Source organism: Syngnathus floridae, chromosome 7, assembly GCF_059516105.1.
Source record: "Syngnathus floridae isolate MCC-2025c chromosome 7, RoL_Sflo_1.0, whole genome shotgun sequence".
Classification (NCBI taxonomy): Eukaryota; Metazoa; Chordata; class Actinopteri; order Syngnathiformes; family Syngnathidae; genus Syngnathus; species Syngnathus floridae.
Genome location: NC_142419.1, coordinates 10,406,809 through 10,422,825, shown reverse-complemented (window position 1 = coordinate 10,422,825; position 16,017 = coordinate 10,406,809). Strand labels below are relative to the sequence as shown.

Here is a 16,017-nt window from a genome sequence, read left to right as displayed (position 1 = left end):
AATCGAGGTAAAATGTGAATGACTGTACTTACCACGGTTGTTCCATATCAGCTTCACTGCAGGTGTCCTTAGGCTCATACTGGTGCATAAACCAGCCAAGCATTCCACATCTATCAGCAATCAGTGAGATATATATACACAAGTCTTTAGAAAAATTAAACACCAGAGAAACCATGTCAATGTTGCATTTCCAGTTTTAATCATCACCTTATATTTAAGCCGATATTTCCCATTATGAGTTATACATATCTGGACTCTACAGGTATCTCCCATGACTATCAAATAATCGTCCCACCTTGATGCAGCGTTTCAGCATCACAATGTCCAACCAGTCAGCTTGTTGGGATGGGGTGGTCAAAAAGCAGAGGAGAAAGCTGAAGGAAGAAGACTAGTTTTGGATGAAGTCTATCAAGCCCCTTAAAACAAGGGTATGGTGCAACACCTAATACTCTTGACCGTGTGTGAGGTATTTGATGCCTCAATCTCCTGCAGGGGAATTAGAGGTAGGGGGAAATTTAAGGCTGGAGGCTGGTGTAGAGTTTCTGCGTTCTGTTTAGTTTTTGTTTAACACACAAAGTATTGTCGCCGTTGGACAACACAACCCTCTGCCGAAATGGAGGACGAAGAAGGAAAAAAATGGGCAAGTTAAACAATGATGAGTAAAACAAAAACATTCTTTGTGGTTTGGGCAAGGGGGACAAGTTGATAAGAAGTCCAATAATACAATAGAACAGCAAACATTCATACACACCCCAAAAAGCCAACCCCCATAAAAAAAAGGCAAACAAGCAAGACAGTCTCATCATAAAAAGCAACATAATTCTCTTTTTTTTTTAATTATCCCACTGATCTTAATCTATACATTGTATCTCCCACAAGTAGTACTTTGTTTCTCCTGTTCATGGCTGGCCCACTAAAGAAGGTTCAAATCTGGGGGTGGAGAAAACACAAACACACACACACACACTCACACAAAGTATGAGACTGTATCAACCAATGGTATGCCTATTCCAGGAGTAACATTGGTGACACAGCCAATTGTTTCAGCAGCATTATCAGGGGACTGATCGACATACAATAAATACAGCACATTCCGAGAAATAGAAATGCATGGTGCAGGACAGAGCTCAAATGTTGGAATATCAAGTTTGCCGCATACAATCACATTTCTATAGCAACGCTGAACATTCCACACTGAAAGGTTTGGCATGTTGGCTTCAGTGCCGTTCGTGTATTGAATGGGCTGCACTAAGCTCAATGGAGTTGATATTGGAACATAGAACATAGACCAAGTCTTGGGACAAAAACAGGCTCTAAGGGCATTACATTTCTATTTGTCACTTAATGCTAATCTCAATCAAACACACTGCAAAGTTGTCACAGGAACAACTCTGACAACATCCAATGGATATGGAGTTGGGCAGTAATCCTGACACGCAAGAGGCATGATGCAGGGCAAACAGACAGCAGCAAGAAGACACCCCAACACTGCTAGGCACACTTGAAAATGTGCCACTCTGGAGTACCGTGCAGGGAGAAATTCTGTAGGATTTGACAAAAAAAAAAACAACAACAACATGGTGTGACACACCTCTAGTCATTCCTTGTTTACCACTCAACTCGGTTGAGAATAACAACAAAACATGAGGTGGAATTTAACAAGGTCCTGGAGTGATGATTTCTCTTTGTACTCCTTTTTTTCATGCTCATCCTTTGAGTAAAAATGACACAGGCTAAGTAGAAGAGATTTGATTCCTCTTCTACCTGGCCTCTTCCCGTCTTATCTCCCTCTTGGATCGGATGGGCTGAGAGCCATCAGCGGGCTGCTGGACCCAGTTATTATCATGAAGCCCAACGCGGCATCCCGGCGTGTCCTTGTCCGTACGTCGGCAACACATCCAGTAAGAACGTCCATAAGGCAGGTCGTGGTGGTAAGGTTTAGGGTGCCATCGGCACAGTGAAACATCCCCACGCTCATATTGGCGTTTACACTGCTTACAGGGGTCATCGCGATAAAGAGGGTCTTGATTCCAGCGAGAGTCCATGGCTCGCACGCCGTAGGTCTCGATCAGCACCTTGAAGTAGTGGCAGGTGCACTTGAGGGCTGCCAAGGAGCGTGTAGGCAGGTAACTGAAGATATTGACCATGATGTGGTCAGGGAGCAGCAGCATATACTGGCGAGGTTCAAGCAAGCGCTGAATCTGAAAGCGGATCTCCAGGAAATCATGGGAGACGTGGCGATAGAGGCGACACAGTGATGGGTCGGAACACTCTTCTCCAACACTGGCTAGGGGAGAGTCTGCTCGAGGTGCACGCTCTCCTGAGCATGTAAGGCCCGCTCCGGGGCTGCTGCTGTTAGCACAGTCCAGAGAGCATAATCCTGATCCTCTGCCAGAACCCGTTGTGTTGGACTCCTCTTCCGCCACTCGTGGGGATGGAAAGAAAAAGAGCTGTCCTGGAGGAGGATCCTCTGTTGAATGGTCAGTAGTGCTAGCTACACCTCCAACAGTTCCCGCCCCGCCAGGCATAGCAAAACACACAGTCTCCTCCTGAACATTTTCTGTACTGTCCTTGCCATAAAACACACATTGGTCCACAGCACCTGTCACCACGACTTCCACGTGAAATCCAGTCACTCGCTCCCGACCCACACCCACCGATATTTTCTCCCCTGAGGAAGGCTCCTGGGATGTTTCTGGGCTGCCGCAGGTCTGCCTGTCAAAGTGATGATCTCCATCTGATTTAGGGGCAGGAGTGGTGGCGGCAAGCAGCAGGCTACTGGGGTCTCTTGAAGAGGGGCTGACAAGCTGATAGAGGTCACAGGTTATTTTCTCTTTAGATCTGGCTGCCGTCTGGCTACTCCCGCCACCGCAACTCATAAACATACAGCGTGACCGGCCCGCTGGCTCCAGTTGCGAGCGTGGGTCCAGATTAGACACTCTGAAAGCTATCCTCACCTCACCTTGGCTATGGTTGGGGGGCGGAGAAGGCGCTACGCGACTGGACTCTGCTCCTCCTCTCAACTCCCTGTCTCGATTAGGAAAGCCCATTGCTGAACCAGCGCCCATATGGAGGCGGTTCTCCAGATTTTGAGACTCAAAATGTGCGATGGCCTGTGCAACCCGGCATGACTCTTGCTGCTCCTCAAGCTCCTGGTCCGTTTGAAAGGGAGCAGATGATTCCTTGACTTCTTTGGAGGGTTGCTCTTTTGAACTGTCAGACACAAAGGACATATGCGAAGGGTGCGATTCTGTTTCCCGGAGAAGTGTGTGCTGGAGGGGGGTAATGCCCTGTTCTTGACTCGTAATTGACGGCTGGTGCTGGTTTCCATGTACAGCCACAATATTCCGAAGGGCCATGGCTGTCCTCTGCTCAACTAAGGCGACCATCTGTGCCACTGACAGTAAGTCAGTCTCATTCGTCCCATCGACCGTTGCTTGATCAGGTACAAGTAGTGCATTGGGTGCTTCGGAGGAGCCATGGCTGACGTGTGTTTCTGAGGCATGCGTACGGTTTGGTGGATCATAGGATGAGCATCTTCTTCGCCTTTTTGCTTTACTGCAGTCAGTTGCCCAGTTACCTTTAACCTGTGATGGGGGGGAAAAAAACGACAAAGGGACTCAGACAATATCTTGAACTAAAAACATCCATATTTGGTTTCACAGCTTACCTTCATGGCACTGGGTCTGCCTTGGCCTGCCCCACTAAACTGGTGTGCGACGAAGAAGGCGATTTTCTCCTTAGTGTTTCCTGGTTTAATGACATACCAGGTATCCAGCAGCACTCGGCCATCTTCCATTTGGGTCCCGGAAGATGGGAGTGGTGAAGGGGATGACGTGGTCATAGCAGGCTGGCTTTGCATCAGAGAGCTCGAGTTAAGTTCAGGTTCCGGTGGTGTATTCTCAGAGTCCACATCCCCCACTTTTACATTGTCTTCCTGCACGCCCACGCCAATCCCTCCATCTTCTCCTCCTTCCCCCGCCCTCCTGGTACCAGGAGGCGGATCACCCTTGCAGAGGGAGGAGGACCCTGCCCCACCTACAGCTATAACATTGCCCCCCGTGCCAGGATTCCTGGGTTTGTTCTGAGAGTAGGTGCCGAAAGGGCGTGGGCACCACAGACGGATATGAGAGAATGTGTCTCGGTCCATCAGGATGCGGACCTCTGGAACATGCCAGCAGCTACGCCGGCCTGCAGGCACCCACAAGCAGCACGCTCATGGTCAGATTCCTATCTCAGTGCCGAGTTGAGCCGCAGAGCTCCCCTATGATCAGGCACGGAACCTGGATTAAGAGGACAGTCAGAGGAAGAGGACAAAGCATGAGGTTGGAAGGAAAGAGAAAGGGAGCATAATGATTATAGGTGCAAAGCTCAATAATCGAAAAAGCAATTCAGACACGGCATTGTCATTTATCTCAGGCATGAAAGACACCAGACAAAAGTGAACTACCGCCAAAATTAATACACACTAAACTACAACTGTTCCACTTTAAACTTTAGTCAACCTCAATTAGCAATCATATCCCCTCCCTACGTCTACCCTCAAAATCAAATTATAAGGATCCAATTTGAAGTTTCATCCAGCAGATGAAATGCAAGCGAGCGGAACAAAATTGAATCTTCTCTTGAATCGCTGTTGTTCAATAGGATTGCTTAATAGAAGGCAACACGGAGCATGCGGGCATATGCTGAACCTATTTTTAGAAAAGATTCAAAGGGGGCGGAGCCGTAGCAAAACCACCACAGTCTCCTTGTCCTGTCCCCTTGATTCTGACAATACTCCAGGCCAAGTGCAACCAAAATGCTTTTCCTTCTGCAGCAGTGCCATCTTTTGGGGCCTGTCCAGTATGCGCAGGCACACTTGGAAGAACAGAAGGATTACAGCAATGCGTTTGGCTGACTGCAAAAGGCTTTCTCTGCTGCTAAAAACATCTTCAAGTCACATAGATTGTACAGTTACAATCTTGCAACCTCTTCTACTCTTTGGGTAAAAACAAAACAATAAATAGAGAACATTGAATCAACCCTTGAAATTGAGATTACCGATGTGTCAGGTAACAGTGGCACCTAAGAGGACTGCGGATGTTGAAAAATGCATGAAAGAAACTGTATAACTTCTACAGTCATATCTGTGCAGTCTTCCACATGTGTGCAAGTCCAAACATGCAACCACTTTCAGTGAGAATGTGATGAAAGAGCAACTGCGTCTCTCATTAGCTTGTCTTCGAACAGATTTCCACTTTTTGTCCTTTAAAGAAAAAAAACATCCAAGTGAAGCTACCTTTTGCAAAAAACTCAACATACGTTCTAAATACCAGTTAGCAGTGTTAGCGTAAAAACCTTCCTAGAACCTAGAAATCTAAAGATGAAGAGAAACTTTTTCTTTCGGGAATACAATGTAGAACACATTCAATTAAAAAAGAATGTCTTTGCCATAACGTTAAGGTTTTGGAATGGCCCAGCCAGAGTCTACACCTGAATCTGATCGTACATATATTGGATGACAGATTTAGAGCATTTTAGAAAAGTACCATTGTCCCAACGATTATTTTAGCAACTATTTGTTTTAGGGTCATCATTGAAAAATTTGGGCGGCTGGGTTATTGTAGCATTGTATCAACGTTCAATACACCATGAACTGGTGAACCACGACAGCTCAAGTACTAAAATACATTAAACACGTGCTTTATTTGACGCACTTCCTGAAAAAGGTTTGGATTTAAGCTTTCTGCATCAAACTAATCCTCCAAATCCTGGCCAAGCAGCCAGTAACACTTCAGAGCTGGGACCTTGGGGACATACTTTAAAGCTGTCCATGTGCTCTTGAACAAAGCACTTGAGAGTTTGGTGATTGGAAAGACACAAATGTTATTCATTTAGCATTTTATTTACAAGAAGCTCCTCAAGAAGAACCTTTGAAATGAAAGTGGATGGTTTGACATGATAAATGTTTTAGGCTGACATTCTCTCAAGACCAATCATGCTAAACAATACTATCAGTTATTTTTATAAGCGTAATGAACTTTTGGGAAATGTGGTTTTTTTAGGAGATTCCTACTGCGGATCAAATTTCAGTAGTATTTCTTTAACCGCTGGTTTCTTGACAGTGTTGACGGGCTCATTCACTTACACTGAAATTCATATCACCTAGGTGTGATAATTCCCAAACTGTTGAAAACTGGATGGCTCTCGTCTCCATGTCCCATCATGTTTTTTTGTTTCCAGCTACAGAAATTGAGTTGGATGGTTATTTTCAATCAGGGGTGTAAAACCAGGGCGTCAAGAGCCGCTTTCCTGCATGTTTTACTCAAATGACCAGAAACCTCTTCAGGTTTTTTGAGAGCTTGCTGATGAACTGATCATTTGAATCAGGTTTATGTTGTTAAACAGTCAGGACAGTGACACTCGGGGACCAGAGCTGGACATTGAATGAACTTTGAGGTTTGTTGTGTTGCGACTTTTTAAATACAAATGCATCATACCAGCTCACTGACAGTGGTCTCTGTACATTTATTTGACTTTAATGGAAAAAGTTTCCACACCGCTGCAGGATTACAGTTAGCAGCTATTCCATTTATGCCGCTCAATGTTTTGTGATGGTGCAACTACAAAACTTTGCTTCGAGTACACACATTTTCTCTGATTCTACCTCGTTTGTGTCGTCTGTGTGTTTTTGAACAAGTGAGTTGTATCACAAGAGAGCAAACAAAAAGGTAGACTGAATGTTGATGACTTATGCAAAAAAACAATCGTAATTGGCGATTTATCGAGTCAGGAAAGAACTATTGTACCAATTTTATTTATCAAAAAATATTGCACCATATGTCAAATTATCGTGACAGGCCAACATAATGACACTATTAAAAGTTACTTTGACTTGACAATCACAAGAACCATTGTGCTATATCACACACTGACGTGTACAAATTCAATCAGCACACACAGACACTGTTCTACTAATTGATCATTTTATATTGTCAGCCACAAAGCGTGTTATTAATATTGAAACACGACTTGGACAATTATGCTATACATACACACGCACACATACATATTCTACATTATATGTGTATTAGATCTTTTTTTCAGGTGTTGGTTTGATGGTACGTGTACGTATACTACTGCTGTAATGCAGTGTCAGTAAATACATTGTTCTCAATGTTGTTTATAGTCGAAGGCCATGTGATCTAGGTTGTGGTTTCTACACCTAATATACAAGTAAATCAATCAAAATTGTTAATTGGGAGGTTTCTATGTGCGTACTACTTTAACTAGTCCTGATAAACCAGTAGCACGTTAGCAAAGTGAAGCGTCAGAGAACCGCGTTATACATTTGTTTATTGTGCAGGACAAACTATGCATTCGGTTCCGTGTGTGTCATCTTTAATGGCATTCTAAGGATGAAGTAATCGTACTTTGCTGGATGTTTATTTTTGCAAGTTAGCATAGGGGAGGTTAGGTAAATACACAACTACAGAGTTGCTAACATGCATGCTAACTTGATGTCATAATATACCTGCAAAGTGGCTAGCAAGCTAACAAGGTTACAAAAATAAAAAAACGCTGTCTTCGGATTTCTTTTGCCCTCTTACCTCAACAACACTGGCCTTTGCGGGCAACCGTCCTGGCTCTTAAAGCGTCGAGAAACCGACCTTCCTCGTAGTACTTCTTGTGTGCAAACCAGTTTGTGTAGGAAATTGCAGGTGACACGACTTAACTCTCCGCGTCCACGTAGCTAAGCTAGTTGACGCTCAGGCTAACGTCGACAGCAGCTACACTACTTTCTATTATCAACCTTCTTTAAGCGGTGGCTGCTATCGAGGCTTGTCAGTTCCCTGAACGCAGCCTAGCTGACTGTTTACCTTGTTAGGACTCTCGGGAGCCCCTCTCCTTCTATCTATTTAAAAGCTCTTAAGGTATGTGCGTTGGGATACCAAAATAATCAGTGTCAAAACGACAGAGGGAGGAAGGCCATCTTGTTGACAAGCAGCTGCATAAGGCGGCCAGCCAATAGCAAGCTAGAGACGGTGGTGTGCCCATATATGGCGTCTGCACGACTCCCCCCTCCCCTTTCCCATCTCCACTGCCCCCCCACCACCACTCACTGGTCAACACAAGTGTCCAGTCAGGTTACTAAGACACGGAGGTTGCAGCTCTCACGCTAACTTTGTACATTATTTTGCTATGATCGCCACATGTTCATTTAAAGACCACAGTATTAGGTACACCTGTTACGTTTAATGAAATGCGACATATGTGTTCAACACACATACACTGACCTATTACAGTTTTTCTCTGTTGTTTTGGTACATTTCGAAGATGAGAATTGAATTTCTAATTTAATTTTTAAACTACTTTTTCACTATTCCCATCTTGTGTTATTTGTGCACATAAAAATGTAGTTTCTCTTTTATTTGAACAAGTTTGAAATGCTTTGCAATATAGGTCAACTATTAGAACTCAGAATTGTATCTAATAGTTCATCAATAAAATGTATTGCACAAAGAGACTTTTCTAATGTATATTGTGGAATTATATATATATATATACATACATACATATATATATATATATATATATATATATATATATATATATATATATATATATATATATATATATATATATATATATATATATATATATATATATATATATATATATAATTTATGTGGAAATCTAGTGCAAATGTGTGACAACTAGGTTTTGAGCAAAGTTAGGGCATATTTATCGCATAGTTAGTGCACATTTATTGACCAAAATTCATTTAAAACGCAAAATTTCAATTCAAAATAATGAAATTTAATAAAATATAACAGCAGCAAGAACTATGCACAACTTTTCTTGTAACTTAAGATATAAATATATTTCCTAGTTGTAATATTCCGGAAAATTGTCCAGAAGACTTCAACAACGATTTGCTTGATCGACGTGCCTCTGAGTCCCACCAGTGCACGTGCAACTCTAAAACGGCAACATACCGTCAATTCCAATTGGCCCTTGTCACAGTTTAGTCCCGCCTTATAACGTATGCTATTGGGCAGACTCTCTGAGATCACCACCCTTTGTCAGCAATGCATTTCTTTCATTGGCCCAAAAACCACGCTCCTTTTCTCCCCAAGTTTTGATTGGATTGCTATGACGTTGGCCAAACCTACACTTCCGGGGTTCCGTAACGTTGAAACGCACGGTTTTCCTTGCAAACAGATCACGACCTCAAGGGCCGATTGCAATACATAAGGTGAACCGCATCTCTTCTGAAAAAGTAAGTATAACAATTTTGTTAACATTACCTTTGTTGTTACGCTTTGAGGTGTATGCATATACGCTTTTTGTGTTTGTGACAATTTTGCCTGTACCTTGTCATCTTTGGGGGAGAAACATGGCTACAGGAAAAAGACAGGAAAGGCGGTCACTGCTTGACTTAGCTACCAGTACTCAGGCTTTTTATTTCCCGGCCCATTTATTGTATTCATGAATTGATTATCTGTATTGCTTACTACATTAGGTTCGTCATGCGGACACGTGACATAACCCCAAAAACATTGACTAATTTTTAGGTAAACAAACCATCCAGCTAGCAGAATCAGAAACTTAAAGCACACGGTCTTATACTCTGAATAAAAATTATATTAAAAAACATCAAAAACAAAACGACATTTTGCAAACATACTGGAAAGTTCATTGAGTGCTTTTACCAGCCTTTCTCATGGTATAATTTCTCCACCTCTCTGTCCACAGTGATGCTTTCAGAAGTCCTGCAGGTACTACGTGGGGCAAATAAAGTGGGTTGTGCTCTGATTGCCACCCAAGGGGAACAGCTCAGATTTATGGCCTGCAACTCCACACTGGGAGCAGGAGTTAAATATGCTCAGGAAGTGGCGGAAGGCCTCATGGGCACCTTCATGGGTGGCAGCAATGCGGTAAGAGTTCTGATACTGTGTTTCTGTCTTGCAAATGTAATTTCTAAGGACTTTGCGTACAAAAACAAATCAGTGGCTCTGTGATGAAGTGATATTTGACTCTGGACTACTACATTCTGTCTTTGTGGGGACTCACATGCAACATGACCTCTAGTCATCGTTGTAACAAAATCTGTTGTCTTCATTAGCCCAGCAGTAATAGAATGAAACAGGATGGTCCCCTTAAAACAGGTTAATTTCAGTAAGATATGGCCCAAAAAAAAAAAAGGTGTGTCAAACTGTCCTATCAATCTTCATGATTTTAAGAAACATACAAAATCTCTCCTCTAAGAAATTTCAATTTACATCATGTCATCGTTTTCTGTACATTACTCATAGTGCATCCATCACTTTAAGTTTCCAAAATTTGCAAGGAACTCTATTCCTAATTTTTTTTCCAATAACTACTGAAGCAAATGATGTGGTTAGATTGTAGCTCTGTCACAGTTTTCTAGTTTAACCAATTCTTAATCATGTCCTCAGCAACAGTCGATCAAGGAGGATGTTTTTCCTGATGTGGAGGGCTGGGAAAATATGGACGCTGATGAAGCTGCCAAATGGGCTGTAGCTTCAGACTTCCCTCCTGATGCTAATGACAAAACACAGACAGACGGCAGTGCTCCAGGTAATGTGTGGACCTTTTAGTTATCATAGCAGAATTTTAGGGAATTCATTTTTCTCGTAATTATGCAGCAAGTCTCAGTAACACCAAGTCTAAAATAGTAATTCAATAAGATGATAATATGTCTGAAGAGCAGTCTTTGCTTTAATGTGCTTTCTCTCCCTTTCCATAGGAGTGCATCCTAGTCCAGAGGCGGCTTCAGCGGGTCCTGGTTGGCCAGATCAGAACAAACGCTTCCTCCACACAATGTTTGCCTCAAATAGATTTTACCAGCCAACCAGATGTGTACATGATACGGTGGTGACCAGACTCACACCGGAAGATATCAAGAAAGCCAGGGAGGCCAAGCAGGGCTTGGTTAAACCTGCTCGACAGAGGGTGCGTTGAGTTACCCGCCACACTCTTAAATTAACGGTGCTTGTAACCGATAATGTCATGTTTACAATACATTGTGGTTTGTCTCCCTTTAGCTTAATGATCGTGCTAGAGAGAGGAAAGTGCCTGCAACCAGAATCAGCAGACTGGCTAATTTTGGAGGTATGCATGTTTACTTTTCAAATTTGACAATCCGCGGATTATCAAACATGCCTCTGCCACAGGTCTGGCAGTCAGTCTGGGGATTGGTGCCCTTGCAGAAGTAGCAAAACAGTCACTGGGAGGCAAACAAAAAGGTAATTTTCCTCTGTCTGAACATTTTCTGAAAAAGGCTTTTGCAAGAGATTCCCAACCCCACTGGAATTTTTTTTTTTTTTTTTATCGTATAGTATATATAGAATAGTTTTTACATGTACTACTCACCCTTCACTCTCCTTTTAGATATGAATTCCTTGCTAGACTCTCCCCTCCTGTCAGAAGCAAATGCAGAGAGGATCGTCAACACACTCTGTAAAGTACGTGGAGCTGCACTCAAGATAGGACAGATGCTAAGCATACAAGGTACGTGCCACCCGTGTAATCACCGCTTCATACTTTCCTAAAGTTGAGTGTTCATATATTCATCTGACAGGCTTTGTATTTGTGCCCCACCCCAGACAACTCCTTCATCAACCCACAGCTTCAAAAGATCTTTGAGAGGGTCCGACAGAGTGCAGATTTCATGCCAGCCTGGCAAATGAGTGTAAGCAGGAAGGGGGAATATTTTTTAACTGTAGATAAAATCTTTGATGCACAGTGCATTTGTAACATATTTGTCACTTTATCTCCAGAATTTTTGTTAGTTTTATTCCAAATTTTTCTCCAAATTCTAATTCTAACCCCCATAATAACAACCTTTTGTTAATTGTATACGTATTTATTTATTTAACCATGTTTATTGACAATAACTAGATACTCATTTAAATTTCAAGCCAAAGCCTTTGAATACTTAAGCACAATGCATGTACTGTATATGTGATTCCTTAGTTTCTTGTGCACCATACCTATAGAATGTTTTGGAGAAAGAGTTGGGCCCAGGTTGGAGAGAGAAGCTGTCTTCCTTTGAGGACAAACCCTTTGCCGCAGCATCCATTGGCCAGGTGCATCATGGGGTTTTAAAAGATGGTCGAGAAATCGCAGTCAAGATCCAGGTAGGTTTGAAGTGTCACTTTCTTGTCTTACTTGTTGTTGAACTTCTTTTTGTTTTCTTCTTAGTACCCTGGAGTGGCGGAGAGTATCCATAGTGACATCAACAACCTCATGTCAGTACTGAAATTAAGTGTGGTTCTACCTGAAGGTAACACTTGTTTTTCTATCTTTATTTTTATTTTTTTACTGGGTTAATGCCTCAATATTTTGGTGTAATGTAGAACAACTTGATGTACACCAACTGAGTTCAAATAATCATAATAGTTGGTTCTCTAATGGATGTGTTGCTTAAAAGTGCCATCAGGATTCCCATTTGTTATGGGGACAGCTTAATGAGCATGTCTGACGATAACTTTAGATGGACAAATTTGTTGTAATGTCTTTTTTGTTTATCAAATCAACCCCTGCCATCTGGTAATGGGTAGTTTCCTTTTTTGGTTCAAGCGCTGTTCTACCAGTCATAAAAGTTGCACCTTGAATAAACAACAAGGATTTTTGTGGAATTATGTCGTATTCTATCTCTTGTCTTGATTAGATGAAAATTATTTGATAGAATTTCCCATGGGACAACTCCGATCATTTCTAGTTAACACCACTTTGTGGTGCTATTGTTGCTCAACTATTGCCTGGGCATTCCGTTCCATTCTTTTGAGCAGGAATTATTGGGGAAGTTTTCCTTTCTAAAAACGCGGAAATCTGGATGTAATATTTATTCTTTTCCAGGCCTCTTTGCAGAGAGCAGCTTGGAGGTTCTTCAGAAAGAACTGGCATGGGAGTGTGACTACGAGAGAGAAGCTGAGTGTGCCAAGAAATTTAGGTAAGTTTGCGTATTGGATTATATATTTGTTTCCTCTGAAATCCAGTTATGAGTTTATAAAATGTCAAAATATTGAGTGAAACATAAAACTGATTACAATGGGCATTTAATTTGCTCAAGATGTCTGGCCACGAGTTCACAGTGCTATCTCAGCAGAGTCTGGAACGGTTTTAACAATTTTATTTCTATTACTGCCACTAAGATCTGTTTCTTTGATGCGTTAAATACTGTAACTGTAAATAAGGTTCCACAAAATATACATCACAGATCTTTGTGGTGGTGCAAGTTCTAGAGTGATGCCCTTTAAACTTTGGTGCAAATTGCAGTTAAGGTCCAGATAAATTCCTCTTCCTTGTCATAATGATGAAATTTGTACCTGTGGCCTCCAGATCATTGCTGGCGGGAGATGCATTTTTCCAGGTTCCTGAGGTGATTGATGAATTATCAACTCGCAGAGTATTGGCGATGGAGCTAGTGCAGGGGGTTCCTCTCGACTGCTGTGTGGACTTGGACCAAGAGACCAGAAACCAGGTCTGACTTAATTCAACCCGTTTCAGATAAAAAGAGACATTTTGTGTGTGTGCGCGTGTTCTTCATTTTTGTTCTAAATCTGTCACATTATCGTCATCATATTTAAAGTTTGAAACACATATGCCTCACTTCATCTTTTCAGATCTGCTTCAACATCCTCCAGTTGTGTCTCAGGGAGCTTTTTGAGTTCAGGTTCATGCAAACAGACCCAAACTGGGCCAACTTCTTTTACAATTCAGACACCAACAAGGTAAGTACTGTTTTGTTCCACAAATACTTAATGCCGACTTGTATTAAAGTCAGTTAATGTATGCAAATTAAAATTTCCTCAGGTGATTCTGTTGGATTTCGGAGCATGCAGAAGTTACCCGGAATCATTTACAAATGACTACATAGAGGTAAGATGAATCTAAAACAGGAATGGGCAACTTAAATAATGGACAGGGCCACCATTTTTCATCAGCTACATGCGCGCGGGAGTGTTTTACTGTACATATATTCCAGTTTGTACCTTTATTGAAACAGGCCACTCTTCACATCCCAGCATGCATTGCGGCGTCCAAAACTGAACTACCCGCAGGATGTCAGTTGCCTAGCCCCAGTTTAAAATGGAGTCATTTGACTTTAAAATTGGCTGTGTCTTTCTTTCTTAATCATATGCAGGTAGTGCATGCAGCTTCTATTGGTGACCGAGCCACTGTTCTTGCTAAATCCCAAGACCTGAAGTTCTTGACAGGCTTTGAGACCAAGGTAAGACAAAATCGTTTCTGCTGTTTTGCTCAAAGTGCTCATTGACTTTTGTATGGTTTACACTCCACCTGTCTCTGTTTTTACTACCCCTCCCCTTCCTCTGCTTGTTGTGGCTTATCCCCATCCAATTGAACATCTCGTGCATATTTTTTGCCGAAGATCTTTGTTACATATTAATTGGTCCATGTTATCTCATCTCATCAAAAAATCAGAAAGAGATGTCGTGAGGTGTGCGTCAAATGCATTTGAACTCAAACTGCATTATGACTCATTGATCCGTACAAACGTCAGTGTCCTGCTAAATGATGAAAGATGGAGTATGCATAAGGTTTCTCAGAGGAATGGTTCAAGTCCATTTTTTTTCTCGTGGCTCATGGCTATTATTGTGCATCGTAGATTTGTTTTGAGTCTGAGGTGGTGCATTTCAGAATGCACGCAGAGCTCATTCTTGACATGTTTGCCACCAGGCCTTCAAAGATGCTCACGTGGAGGCCGTGATGATTCTCGGTGAAGCTTTTGCGTCTTCCGAGCCCTTTGACTTTGGCACCCAGAGCACCACTCAACGCATTCAGAGCCTCGTCCCCGTCATGCTGAGACACCGCCTCACCCCTCCACCAGAGGAGACCTATTCACTCCACCGCAAGATGGCCGGCTCCTTTCTCATCTGCTCCAAACTGAAAGCACGAATATCATGTAAGGACATGTTTCTGGATGTGTACAACGCTTACAACCAGAGGAGGCAGGCTGAGCAGGTTGCACAGGCCAGTGTGTAGACAACTCCCAGGAGACTGGCAGCCAAGAAGGAAGAATTACAGTATCTCTATGCTGTTGTTCTCTCGGGAGTACTGTGTTCAAGTTCTCCTCTAGTCTCAGTTTGGCTGCCGATTGGCCCCTTTATCGGTTGTGTAGAACAATAATGTCACTTCAAGGTTCTACAAAATCTCAGGACTGCATCTTCCAGAGGGTAGAAACCTTAAAGACTCCAAAAGCTATTTGGACCATCTACCAAAAGGGGGGGGAAAAAACCAATGAGACACAAAACTCGACATCTAGACTGTGTTATTGTTGTTGCTGTTTTCACCCATATATGAAACTATAGTGCATTGCATTAATGAAATCCGTGAACTGCTACAGGAAACATGACATTTTATTTTTATTAATCATAAAAAAATTGGTTCCCGTGATGTCCGTGGAGACAAGCGGTACAGAAAATGGATGGACCAAAAAATCTGTCTTTTCAGGCTCTGATTCACAAAAAAAATTATTGGTTGTAGGCTTTCAAATCAAATAGTCAAAATGTTGTATTTATGAAATCAAGGGCAAACTTAAATCATCCAAAAATGCCAGCTGTGTATCAAATTATGAAGAAAACATGTCACGGTTTATGTAAATTTTGCATCCATTAGTATTTTATCAACAACGGTTTTTCTGTTAAAATATGTATATACTCGGTTTTAATTCTGCATGACATTTAGGTCATTATTGGATGACAGTTTTCCCTATATTAAAGTGCAGTGTTTATACTCAAATTGTGTATATTACAATGGACTACAATAAATTCTGTTGGTGATAGCGCTGGAATGCGCAACGGCAATCGGACAAAATCCCGGGCCATTTTGAAATTCCCACCGGACATTTTTTTAGGTCTCAAAAGTGGGACATGTCTGGGGAAAAAGAGGATGTCTGGTCACCCTACTAAGAGGCATTTTAGCTATGTGTAGATGCTGTTACTGAGTAGGGGGTGGAGCAATTGATTATTTAAAACTGAGTAA

At 42.1% G+C, this 16,017-nt stretch overlaps 2 protein-coding genes across 2 annotated transcripts; one reads left to right on the top strand and one right to left on the bottom strand.

The window, feature by feature from the left end:
* Nucleotides 1–176: 176 nt before the first annotated feature.
* Nucleotides 177–8,017, bottom strand: fbxo46 (F-box protein 46). Its single transcript, XM_088380826.1, has 3 exons — nucleotides 7,593–8,017; nucleotides 3,671–4,283; nucleotides 177–3,587 (listed from the first exon to the last, which is right to left on the bottom strand). Exons 2-3 carry the CDS (start codon nucleotides 4,148–4,150, stop codon nucleotides 1,761–1,763), a joined length of 2,307 nt encoding a protein of 768 aa, XP_088236952.1. The 5' UTR covers nucleotides 4,151–4,283; nucleotides 7,593–8,017; the 3' UTR covers nucleotides 177–1,760.
* A 1,123-nt stretch (nucleotides 8,018–9,140) lies between these two features.
* Nucleotides 9,141–15,774, top strand: coq8b (coenzyme Q8B). Its single transcript, XM_088381761.1, has 16 exons — nucleotides 9,141–9,265; nucleotides 9,742–9,923; nucleotides 10,446–10,587; nucleotides 10,757–10,962; nucleotides 11,055–11,121; nucleotides 11,184–11,255; nucleotides 11,401–11,520; nucleotides 11,616–11,701; nucleotides 12,009–12,149; nucleotides 12,214–12,295; nucleotides 12,871–12,964; nucleotides 13,354–13,495; nucleotides 13,638–13,745; nucleotides 13,828–13,893; nucleotides 14,159–14,245; nucleotides 14,713–15,774. Coding segments are annotated over exons 1-16 (1,902 nt in total). The 5' UTR covers nucleotides 9,141–9,264; the 3' UTR covers nucleotides 15,019–15,774.
* The last annotated feature ends 243 nt before the right edge of the window (nucleotides 15,775–16,017 follow it).

What these genes read in the sequence shown, in the direction of transcription:
- fbxo46 (XM_088380826.1), bottom strand. Translation starts at nt 4,150, where the DNA reads ATGGACCGAGACACATTCTCTCATATCCGTCTGTGGTGCCCACGCCCT. An exon ending in GCAGACCCAGTGCCATGAAG is followed by an intron (nt 3,588 to 3,670) that starts GTAAGCTGTGAA and finishes CCCCCATCACAG; the next exon opens with GTTAAAGGTAACTGGGCAAC.
- coq8b (XM_088381761.1), top strand. An exon ending in ACAGATGCTAAGCATACAAG is followed by an intron (nt 11,521 to 11,615) that starts GTACGTGCCACC and finishes GCCCCACCCCAG; the next exon opens with ACAACTCCTTCATCAACCCA. An exon ending in ACCAAGAGACCAGAAACCAG is followed by an intron (nt 13,496 to 13,637) that starts GTCTGACTTAAT and finishes TCATCTTTTCAG; the next exon opens with ATCTGCTTCAACATCCTCCA.